Source organism: Vitis vinifera, chromosome 4, assembly GCF_030704535.1.
Source record: "Vitis vinifera cultivar Pinot Noir 40024 chromosome 4, ASM3070453v1".
NCBI classification, from domain to species: Eukaryota; Viridiplantae; Streptophyta; class Magnoliopsida; order Vitales; family Vitaceae; genus Vitis; species Vitis vinifera.
Genome location: NC_081808.1, coordinates 10,170,915 through 10,183,545, shown reverse-complemented (window position 1 = coordinate 10,183,545; position 12,631 = coordinate 10,170,915). Strand labels below are relative to the sequence as shown.

The window sequence follows — 12,631 nt, the reverse complement described above, 5'->3', positions numbered from 1 at the left end:
GCCAACCGAGAATTTCTCAATAGCTGCCGAGTCCCGGGAAAAGGAGGTAATCCAAGACAGAAAATGTGTGACCATTGTAACAGATCCGGACATACCATAGATGAATGTCGGACTCTTAAATTTCACTGTAAGTTCTGTGATAAAAGAGGTCACACGGAGGATAGATGCCGACTGAAAAATGGGAGCAATAACAAAATGGGACAATTCCGAGGACAACGTCCTTTTGGTCGTGGGAATCAGCCCTCAGCAAATGCGACAGAATCCCAGGAAATGTCTGATTCGACTTCTTCTAGTACAGTCCAGGGGTTCACTACAGAACAAATACAACAGTTGGCTCAAGCAATTCGTGCATTAAATCACAGTAATTCCGGTAATATTGACGCATATGCAAATGTTGCAGGTTTGATTCCATCAACTCTTGTGTCTGTTAATTCTAGTAGTACAAGTTCTTGGATTTTGGATACAGGTGCCACGGATCACATCGTTTCCCACATGTCTCTTTTCACTGATCTCAAACCTTCTAATGTCACAACTGTTAATTTACCAAATGGTGCAGCATCACCAATAACACACACTGGCACCGTTATTTTTTATTCCCAATTGACCCTTAAAGATGTTTTATGTGTCCCATCCTTTAACTTGAATTTAATTTCGGCTAGCAAACTCGCAAAAGATCAGAATTGCTGCATCATATTCTTTCCTGACTATTGTATTTTGCAGGACTTGGTTTCGGGGAAGATGATTGGCTCGGGTAAACAGCGTGGTGGTCTATACTACATGCATCCATCAACAAATAAATCGGTTGTCTTTCATGTTTCTCAACCGTCTGACTTATGGCATTTACGCCTGGGTCATCCCTCTTTTTCTCGTTTTAAATTATTATCACATTTGCTTCCAGATATTCATAAAGAATTAGGAAATCATTGTCCAATTTGCCCACAGGCTAAGCAGACACGCTTGCCCTTTCCCAAAAGTTCAATAACTACAAAATTTCCTTTTTCTCTTTTACATTGTGATGTCTGGGGTCCTCACAAAATTCCTGCACATACTGGTTCGCGTTATTTCCTTACAATTGTTGACGATTTTTCTCGTTGCACATGGATTTTCCTTATGCATCATAAGTCAGAAACACAATCTTTGTTAACTAATTTTGTGCAATTCGTCAAAACTCAATTCCACACAGATGTTCAAACGGTAAGAATGGATAATGGCACAGAATTTATTCCTCTTCGCATCTTTCTTCAAAATAAAGGAATCGAACTTCAAACCTCTTGCATTTACACTCCGCAACAAAACGGAGTTGTAGAACGCAAACATCGACACATTTTAAATGTTGCCCGTTCTCTCATGTTTCAATCAAATGTCCCACTTGAGTTTTGGGGGGAATGTGTTTTAACAGCCGTTTATCTGATAAACCGCATTCCGACTCCATTGCTTTCAAACAAATCACCATTCGAGGTCTTATATAATCGGCCTCCTTCACTCACACATTTGCGAGTTTTTGGTTGTGAATGCTATGTAACCAATGTTCACCCCAAACAGAAATTTGACCCTCGGGCATCTATTTGTGTTTTTTGGGGTATCCACATGGAAAAAAAGGCTATAAAGTACTCGATTTGCAAACACAAAAAATATCAGTCAGCCGAGATATATTCTTTCGGAAAAATATTTTTCCTTTCCATTCTAGTTCTTCTCAATCTCAACAACATTCACCTTCTCTTCCTTTACCGCTTCCCATTTCTTTCGATTCCACACCTCAGCCGATATCTATTCCTCGTTTTTCTCCAAGTTCCACTCCTCCCTTGTCGCATCACAATCCTGTATCATCTCCACCTTCCTCTAATACTGATGTTCCCGAACCTTTATCCCCAGAATCAGTTGCGTCACCCTTACCTTCTTCTCCATCTCCTTCTTCGCTTTCTTCCCCACCTTCCGTGCCCTCAGTACCCTCCACCACGTCAGCCCCTTCCCCCACCCATGAACCCCCTCTTCGACGTTCCACTCGTCATATTCAGCCTCCTGCCTGGCACCACGACTATGCCATGTCTGCCCAGCTTAATCATTCTTCCACGCAATCAAGTTCTTGTCAAGGTACAAGGTATCCCCTCTCTTCTCACCTTTCTTTTTTTCGTTTTTCACCCCATCACCGTGCTTTTTTAGCTCTTTTGACAGCCCAAACCGAACCTTCATCCTTTGAACAAACTGACTGTGATCCACGTTGGCGCCAAGCCATGTTCACCGAACTTCAGGCTCTAGAACGAAACAACACTTGGGAGATGGTCCCTCTTCCTCCGGGACACAAACCCATTGGCTGTCGTTGGGTGTACAAGATCAAATACCATTCTGATGGGACCATTGAACGCTATAAAGCCCGTTTGGTTGCCAAGGGCTACACACAGGTCGCCGGTATCGACTATCAGGAAACCTTTTCTCCAACTGCCAAACTCACCACTCTTCGCTGTTTGCTGACTGTCGCATCTTCCAGAAATTGGTACATCCATCAGCTTGATGTGCACAACGCATTCCTTCATGGCAATTTACAAGAAGAGGTTTATATGACTCCACCTCCTGGTCTTCGCCGACAGGGGGAGAATCTGGTATGTCGGCTTCGCAAATCTATTTACGGTTTGAAACAGGCATCACGCAATTGGTTCTCAACTTTTACTGCTACTGTTAAGTCTGCGGGTTACATACAGTCCAAAGCAGATTATTCACTTTTTACTAAATCCCAAGGTAACAAGTTCACTGCTATTCTCATTTATGTTGATGATATCCTGTTGACTGGTAATGATTTGCATGAAATCAAGATGCTCAAGACTCATCTGCTCAAGCGTTTTTTTATTAAAGACCTCGGTGAATTGAAATATTTTTTGGGTATAGAATTCTCTCGCTCTAAAAAGGGAATCTTTATGTCTCAAAGAAAATATGCATTAGATATTTTGCAAGACACAGGATTGACAGGAGCGAAGCCCGAAAAATTTCCGATGGAGCAAAACTTGAAATTGACTGATGAAGATGGCGAGTTACTTCATGATCCAAGTAGGTATCGGAGACTGGTTGGCAGATTAATATACTTGACTGTAACCAGGCCTGACATAGTGTATTCAGTACGTACACTAAGTCAATTCATGAACACACCTCGGAAGCCGCACTGGGAAGCAGCATTACGGGTCCTCCGATATATTAAAGGATCACCAGGTCAAGGTCTTTTTCTTCCATCTGAAAATAATTTAACACTCAGCGCATTTTGCGATTCAGATTGGGGAGGATGTCGTATGTCAAGACGTTCCGTTTCTGGTTATTGTGTTTTCCTCGGATCATCACTCATCTCTTGGAAATCAAAAAAACAAACGAATGTTTCACGTTCGTCAGCAGAAGCAGAGTACAGAGCAATGGCGAATACTTGCCTGGAATTGACTTGGTTGAGGTACATACTTAAAGATTTGAAGGTTGAATTGGACAAACCAGCACCATTGTTTTGTGATAATCAAGCAGCTTTATATATTGCGGCTAACCCAGTTTTTCACGAACGTACTAAACACATTGAGATTGATTGTCATATAGTTCGAGAAAAACTTCAAGCTGGGGTAATTCGTCCGTGTTATGTTTCTACAAAGATGCAGTTGGCGGACGTTTTTACAAAGGCACTTGGCAGGGAGCAGTTCGAATTTTTGTGCACCAAGTTGGGAGTTCTTGATTTGCACTCTCCAACTTGAGGGGGAGTATTAAGGAAATTATATGTTAGTTATGGTATGATTATCTTGACATAATTAGCTGATTGTATAGGAGCATAATTAGTCTCATATTTCTGATTCTGTAGCTATAATTTAGGAGAAGATTAGATCAAACATGTGTATATATATACTACATTCTGTTAATGAGAAAAGTATCCAATTTCAAGCCAATCTCTTTATTCTTGTTACTTAGCCATTTATTAATAATACATATAGTATTTCATCACGCTCGGAGCTCCATTTATTCACTTGTACGTAGATGGAAGAGCCCCCCATATAAAATGAAAAACTAAGCCCTCTTAAACACAACAGAAAGTACAGGACCATCCAAAGCCAACAGCCTCTTTCCATTCTCAACAAGAATACCAGCGGACCCACAGTCGAACTTACAAATTGGACACACATCCGTAGGACACCATGCCAGATAGTAGCCTTCTCCGTTCCTCTCAATTCTGAAGTATCCAGTCTCACCTCCGGTGACAATCAATCTCCTTTGTGTCTCAGGGTCTCTCTCCCCTAGTCTCCATGCTGTGGACTGGATACAGATTGTGAAGGCAACAAATTGAACACTGAAGTCCCTGGACTCCCTGATAATCGTCTCTTGCTCGAAGAATGGTGCGAATGTAACAGGATAGCCTTGTGAGGAAGCTTGGTCTTCCTGACCAACATACAACGGGCACGACCCATTGCGATTGATCAAGGTGAGACCGCCACCAGAACTATTAGTACTGGGCAGTATGTAATACTCTACACCACGTTGAAGAGCCTGTCCGGAGGTGTCGAGCACTGGAGAGTTTGTATCGTTGGATGGTTGAGCCACTGAGGATATGGCCATGACTAGCCATATGTAGCCCACAGCTCCAATCAACCTCAACATGATTTTTCTCAGACAAGAAGGTTACAATCTGCTAACAAACTTCTTTTAGGTCGTATAATTCTTGTGTTATATCCATGGCTCTATAGTTGAATATATATAAGCTATTGAATGGAGACGTGGCACGTCTGCAAGATGACACGATGGCAAAAGGTCCGTACACGTGCCGGTCAAATGAAGCATTACTTGTACCATAAGGTGCCAGTATGAGCCTCATATTTCAATGCCTTCCTGCACGATAGTCATGCATGTACAACAATTCACTCCTTGGAGAATTGTTCTTTGCCACAAGGTGAGATATTTTCAAAGCCGTCACACATGGATAGTGTGGATTAGGATTATCATTTACAAATTTGTGTAAAAATTTCAAAAGTTCTTATCGCATTCCTGCGTGAGGTTTCCAATATTCAAACTAAGGTAGCCAGTTGATTAATTTCTACCTCTCTTATCCAAAACGTAGCCTAAATCCTAATTGCTTGAAAGGCATTTTTCTAGTCTAATTAAACAAAAAAATTTAATGCATTTGAAAGTGAAAAAGAAATGCATGCATGATGTACAAAAAGAGGTGTTCATTCATTCCATTTTAGACATATCTCTAATAATTTAATTAAAGTAAAAAAGAAAATAACAATTTAAGTAGAATAATTAGAGGATGTTTGGTAAAACTTAATACTTATAATATTATTTAATAACTTAAGTTGGTTTTAAGATAAATTATACTTAAATTATCAACTTAAAACTTATTATTTAATTTTTACTTTAAGTATTAAAATTATTTGATAAAATTAACTTAAAACATATTTTAAATCATCAAATTAACATATTTATCTTTATAAATTATAAAGACGGCAAATAAGGTTGAGTAATAGTGAAGGTCTGGAATAGCAAAGGAAATCGTAGAGATAATTAGGACAAATAAGGGTAAAATGATAAAAGAAAGATGTGAATTTAAGAAGGAATTGACTGTTTTTACTTATTATTTAAAGTTTGTTTTGACTTTAAATAATACTATTAAGTTACTTTATCAAACTTATTTAATTCACTTAATGACTTAAATAAATTTATCAAACACTCATATATGAGTGCTCACAATATGAACATGAAAAGAGTAATGCTTACGCTTCCGGAATTTGGAAAACAAAGTTTGTATAAAGCCAATATTTTCTTCAATCTATTTTTGTTTCTTCTTTCAGTGGCTCTGAGAGAAGATTCCGAGCCAGAAGCCTCCCCCGCATTTTTAACCATTGAGTAGGTTCTTAGAGTGGCAACTCCAAAGGCATAGGAGGGCTTGGAACTATGGACTTTCTCTATGTTTTATTTTATTCATTTTTCAATTGAAATTCAGAATAATCCTTCAAAAGACAATATGGCTTGAAACATGCTCTGATAACAAACGTAGTGACGTTTTACATAATCGATCCAAGAAATAATGACTGGTTTTTTTACCAAAAAATGTGGACATGTAAGCCCACTTCTAAAGCATGGTGGCTGCTAATACCCATTTCAACGACCAAAGAAGGTGAATAAAATAATGTCTGATCATAAAAGCTACAAAATAAATATAGAGCAAGTACGTCTCAGGATGCCCAGTGTCATCACTACCATCATTCAAACCTTCTGCTAACCACAGTGGATCAGTGTCGCATTAATTATCATCATTCAAACCTTCTGCTATCACAGTGGATCAGTGTCACGATCATCATCATTAATTCAAACCTTATACTGATCTCAATGGATCAACAGTATTTTTGTTCTTTATGTACATGCAAAGTTTGGTGTATTTTGATAATGGAAGTTGTGAATTTTTATTTACTTAATTCCTTTGGAACTTTATATAAAAATATAGATGAGTTATATTAGGAAAGAAATAAAAAATTATTGCTATCAAAAATATATATAGAAAAATATCCTAAAATTTAAAAAATTAAATGTTGTTAATATTTGAGTTTTTTAGATTTATGGAAATATGGATGAGAGTGTATTCCTACTATTTCTACACTTGATTCTATGTATTTCTTTAAATATTTCCATTAAAATATGTATCTTTTTTATTATTTTCATTAATATGCCCTCTCAAGGTAGAGTGGAATGAATATGGACTCTTGTCATGAAACACGGTGAAGACATCCTTTAATAATGATTTATATATATATATATCAACAAATTGAGAATATGTAGAAACATAGTATGTGAGAATATGTGGAAACATAGTGTGAGACAAGAGGGCTCAATATGCTTAGAATGAACATGAAACATAGGATTAATGGATGTAAAGAGCATTAACATTGTCACAAAATAATTATGGTAGTCTAGAGATGGACACAACAATATCTCGTAGGAGATAATTAATCTAAGTCAACTCAGTTACAAAGAAGGCCAAAGAGTGGTAGCCTACCTTGATACTCAAGGGAGCAATTGTTGGTTGTTTCTTTGAACACCAAGACATGTAATTTGCTCCAATAAAGACACAACAACCCATGGTGCTTCTTCTTATAGTAGGACAACCTACCCAATCGACATCACTAATCCAATGAAAAGATGTTGGACTGGTGGAGAGATAATGTAGATTAAAGTGTTGGGTTTCCTTAAGGTATTATAAGATGCGTTTTATAGACTTCAAGTGAGCCATAGTAGGATTACTAAAATATTGACATACTTGATTAACTACATGAATAATATCTGATTGCATGAAAGTTAAGTATCGAAGGGCTCAAAAAATACTACAGAAAGCATTAGCATCAGTCAAGATATTGTTCAAAGGAGATGGCTTGTCAGCAAGAAATTGAGATGTGACAACGGGATTACTGTCAAGCATCTTAGTTCTTAAAAGTAGGTCATGTATATATTTATGTTGAGAAAGAAAGGCTTCCCTATCAAAATATTTAATGTCCACGCCAAGAAAATAATGTAAAGGGTTGTGATATTTAATTGCAAATCCATAACTAAGTTGCTCAAGGCGACTTGCAATATTAAATTGGTTATTGTTGCCTAAAACAAGAACATCATCTACATATATGAGGAGAAATAGCAATGTTGTGGGTGTAATAAATTGTTGTAATAGAAACCGTGTTAGAGCAAAAATTATGAGAGGTGATCAAACTAAGCATGCGACACTTATTTCAAACCAAATAATTATTTCTTTAATAAATACAAATAATTAGGAAAAAGAGAATTAATAAATCCCAAAAGCTATCCATGTAAATCGTCTCCTTTAGATGCCCATGCAAGAACCCTTTCTTTATGTCCAACTAGTACTTCCTCCAATCGAAAGAAAGAGATAGAATTATGATAAGACAAATGATGCTTGGTTTAACCATAGGGCAATAAGTTTCATCGTTGTCCACTCATTATACCTGTGTGAAACCTTTTGCAACCAAACGAACTTAACATAATAATTAGAATCATCTTCTTTATACTTAATACAATATACCCATTTGGGGCCAACAACATTGATTTCAAATGGTTGAGTAACAAGCTCCCACGTGTTATCATCATGAAAGGCTTGAAGTTTATCTTTCATGAAATTAATCCGACAAAAATCCTATAGAGCAATCTTTAAGGTCTTTAGCTTAGATGGAATGGGATCATGCACACAATAAGAGATTGGTGATGAAATGACAAAGGCACTGTAGTCATTGAGATAAGAGGGTGGTTCTCTAGCTCCAATGGGTTAAGTTTGTGGCACTAACTCAATTGGAAAAACTTATGACATGACATTGTGTTCAAGTTGAATTTCAACAGAAAGAGAAGCACATGCAAGACTTTCATTTACAATTGGAATTGAATTCTCTAAAGTTGGAGTAGTTTGAACCATCAAAACAAAGGCAAAATTTGCAAGAGAATTTGAGGTGTAGTTATATCATTCAAGCTAGGTTGATTTTCTTCATTATTTCCTACAATATTTGGAATAAAACTTGCAATAAAATTAGGATTACAATAATAAGGGAAAATATTAAAACTTTCCTCTTTGGAGTTTATCAAACTTCTTAGAATTTGTGAATCAACCGAGGAGGTAGTTCTCTTATTAGTTGAACCTAACCATTCATTCAAAGAAGGGAAGTCAAATATTTCTAAATTTGTTGAATTAGAGACCATATGTGAGGACTTATAAGGAAAGGTGTCTTCATCAAAAACAACATGTTTAGAATATAAACACACCTTGTTTGAGGCTTCAAGCATCTATAACCCTTATGAATTGAGCTACATCCAAGAAAGACACATGAATAAGTCTTATTAGTAAACTTTGAACTACTTTGATGTTGTAGTAATGGAAAGCATTGACATCCTAGCACTCACAAACCAATGTAGTCAAGATGTCTTTTGTAGACCTTAAAGTAAAGGCTAGCATTTTTAAGAGTTGAGGATGAGAACCTATTTATAAGATAGACAACCATAAGAAGGACTTCAACCCAAAAAGATAATGGCTAGTTGGCATGAAAGAGCATGGTTAGTTTGGTTTCAACAATATGTCGATGTTTTCACTCAACCACTTTGTTTTGTTCAGGAGTTCTAATACATGAAACATGTAATTCTATTCCATTATTTTAAAGATGTTCAAAAAATATATTAGAGTTGAATTCTTCTCCATATCACATTGAAATATTTTGATTCTTCAATCAAACTAATTTTCCATCAATTTGTTAAACTTATGGAAATAGATAAAAAATTCAAATTTTTGTTTGAAATGAAAAAACCATGTGAATCATGAATAATCTTCAACAAATATCGTGTAGTAATGAAGACGTTGATTTGTAGTCACAAGAGTCAGGCCTCTAGTTCAACTTTCATTCCTAGTTTAAATATAAAAATAAAAATAATAATAATAACACTATGAAATGTGAGTTCACCTCAAGAAATTAAACTTGATTGTTTGTTGTAACTTTTAGTTCTTAGACAAAAAAATAAAAAGGAACTAACAATTATATATATATAGTCGTTAGGTTGTCTCCAGAAGGAACTTTAGATTAATAATTCTAGAGGTAAGGGTTTTCGAAGTGTGAGTGTTGGTTAGGAGCACAAAAAATGATTTTGTAAATGAGAAAGAGAACTGGAAAACTGAAAAATAAAAGAAAAGTGAACTCCAAATGTAGAAATTCACTGAGATTTATTGTCTCAAGCTCAACTCACTAATAGTGTTATGACCATGTGCATGCGACTTAACCATGATTCTTTAAAATATTAAGTCTTTTTACATAGGAATTCTGGTAAAAAAAAACCAGGAAAAAAAAATCATTATGACTTTTATAGTACTCTGGGTATCGTCCTCAAGGACTAACCTATGGACAAACTAGATCCAAATGATTTTTTTTGCCTAATTTCTTGAATTGAAAATGTGTGAAATGATTTGAATGAAATTAAATTCACTAAAACAAACATAATTAAATTACAAAAGAATTATTGATTTCTAATTCAAATAATTTAAGATTGGGGGTTCCACAATCCAATTTTGGGTGTAAAGCCTCAAGAAAAAAACAAGAGTATCAATTTTAGTTAGTCTTAGGGTATTCAAGGTTAAATGAGATCAACTTGAGTTCCATAACTCAAAGTTGTATTTGTATCCTATCTTTTAATATTTTATTTCATTATTGAAATACAAAATAGATGAATGGATATAAAAATTGGGTTTAGGTTAAGGATTTAGGCCTTTACCGCTTTGTATAGATTTGTCTTAGGATAGATAACAACAACAAAAACCTCAAATAAGTAGGAATCAAGAATTACAAAGAATTCATAGTATCAAGGAATGGGTTATTGCATCATCCCCTAATTTAAACTAACATTAGAGGATATCTTTATTTTATTTATTATGTCTCAACCTTTCGTTCATTTCATTCTTAGTTCAATATTACCTATTGTTTTCTCTTGGCCTTAACCCTAGGTTTTCATGTTTCATACCCTAAGATGGCTTTTTAGCCTCTTATGATGGTGATTTCATCCACACAATCTATTAAAGAAGAATAAAGAACCATTTTTTAATAAAAGAAATTAGAAACAATTTATTAAAATAGAAAAAACAAATCAAGAATCTTCAATATCGTCTTCTACCTCCAAGAAAATCCAAGAACATCTAGGAATATTCAAGAACTCCTAAAAATGAAAACTAATGCCCTACGTATAGGCCAAAAGTTAAGTTGATATATGGCAAGATCTTAGAGAGAATGTAAAATCTTCTTTCCAAATCAAAGGCTCTCAATCAAAATTTTAAAATTCTGGATCACGAAAGTCTTTAATGAAAATATGTTTTCACATGAGGATGCTCCATTTCACATGGTCATGCGAAATAGAAATGGATTAGCAACATTCCAACATCATTCTGGTGTATTTGGCACAATCGTGTGATAATTTGCATGTTCATGCGAAAATGATTCTCATATGTTTCTAAGTTGTTATATAATTTTAGCTCTCTAATTCATTTCACATGATCATGGGAAAATTTGTATGTTCATGCAAAACTGACACTCATTGGTTTCTCTTTGTGCAATTCTCTTCAATCACTCATATCTTCTTCTTTTTTTAACTTCAATTTGCACATTGTTTGAAGCATTGGACTTCTGACTTCCTAAGCTTTAAAACAATATATGCCTAAAATTAACCTCAAGAAGTACTCCAGATTTTACCTTAAAGTCATAGCACATATTACTGCTAGATTTTGAGTTCGAATTAGAATATTTGAACTTCAAGCTATATCTTTTAACCTTCTTTCTTCTTCAAGCTATATCTTTTAGCCTTCTTTTTTGTGTTTGCTTGCTCTCCAACTCTTTCCATAACCTTCATTTCTCATCTTTCATTCTATGAATTTCTCCATTTTCATTTGTCAAAACTTTCCTCATGTTTCACACTCTTAAAGCTCGTTTATCTAGTCTCTTCTCTACTATGACTAAAAATGACTTCTACAATTTGCATCTTTTTCATCATTTAAACTTGAGATTTAGCTCAAGATATATATTAGATTCATAACTAGGGTCTTAGCAACAATTCAAGTTAGTTGGGTGAGTTGAGTCTTTATATTTGCATAATTCATTCCTATATGAGCCATCATAGCACAATTTGTGACTCTAATCATAGCTTTAGGATTAAGCCAAAGGCTTATATCAAAGAGGTTTTAGTTGACATGAACATAACCACCTCAACAAAGATCAACTCAGTCCAATTACACTCTTTTAGATCTTCATAATCAAATGATTTATATGGATTCCTCCTTATGTCAATAGGTTTGTATTTAGTTTATAGAATCTTTGCAATTGAGCATAGGTATGTTGCCAAGGTTGCTTGACTTACAACCCTTACAATCTTCGCAACATATCCTTTTCTCTCTATGGTTACTCTTTTGATCATTGTAACCACTGTCAATAGTTAGATTCTTTTAAATTAGACACAAATAAACCAATGGTGAGCTAAACTGAGATATGGAAACCTCAACTCCCCTCACCCCTTAAAGTGGTAAACATTGCCTAAACAATATTAAAGAAATGAAAATAGAAAATGCTAGTTTGTAACTGAAATTAAAAGACCAAAAATTAATTATATTAAAAACTAGGAAAGATTACAAAAAGAAAAGAAAATTCAAGAATATAGTTAAAAACTAAGTTACTGTTGCTCCTACTCTTATGAACAACTATCTATCTTAATGATTTTCCCTATCATCCCCCTATACTTGTATATTCATAGTTCCCATTTTTACAGTCAAAAATCTCCTTGTCTCCAACTACTTGAGTCATATCTAGTCTAACACTGCCTCTTGCCCATGCTAATAATTTGAGTGTGCCAATGCAACCATCATTCTTGATGTGTTAGTGTGGAGTTGGAGGTAGCACCTCTCTTTTTTTGTGTGAACATGGTGATGTTGATGGATCAGTTAAAGTCCTAGAGGCACTATTACTTGTGTTGCCTTGATAAGTGCGTTGAAGATTGGAAGGATTAGGAGGAGCTAAATGTGAGGAGATCAAGGCAATGCATTGGTGTAAATGTGTTTTAGGGTGTGCTTTGTTGTTGGAGGGAATTGCACACTTATGATATTGAGGAG

The 12,631-nt window shown here is 35.3% G+C and overlaps 1 protein-coding gene across 1 annotated transcript; it reads right to left on the bottom strand.

Moving 5' to 3' along the window:
* Positions 1-3,930: 3,930 nt before the first annotated feature.
* Positions 3,931-4,673, bottom strand: LOC100242727 (kunitz type trypsin inhibitor 104). The gene has a single exon (XM_002265499.5). The coding sequence runs from the start codon at positions 4,609-4,611 to the stop codon at positions 4,024-4,026; it is 588 nt and encodes a 195-aa protein (XP_002265535.2). The 5' UTR covers positions 4,612-4,673; the 3' UTR covers positions 3,931-4,023.
* Positions 4,674-12,631: the final 7,958 nt, after the last annotated feature.

What these genes read in the sequence shown, in the direction of transcription:
- LOC100242727 (XM_002265499.5), bottom strand. Translation starts at nt 4,611, where the DNA reads ATGTTGAGGTTGATTGGAGCTGTGGGCTACATATGGCTAGTCATGGCC.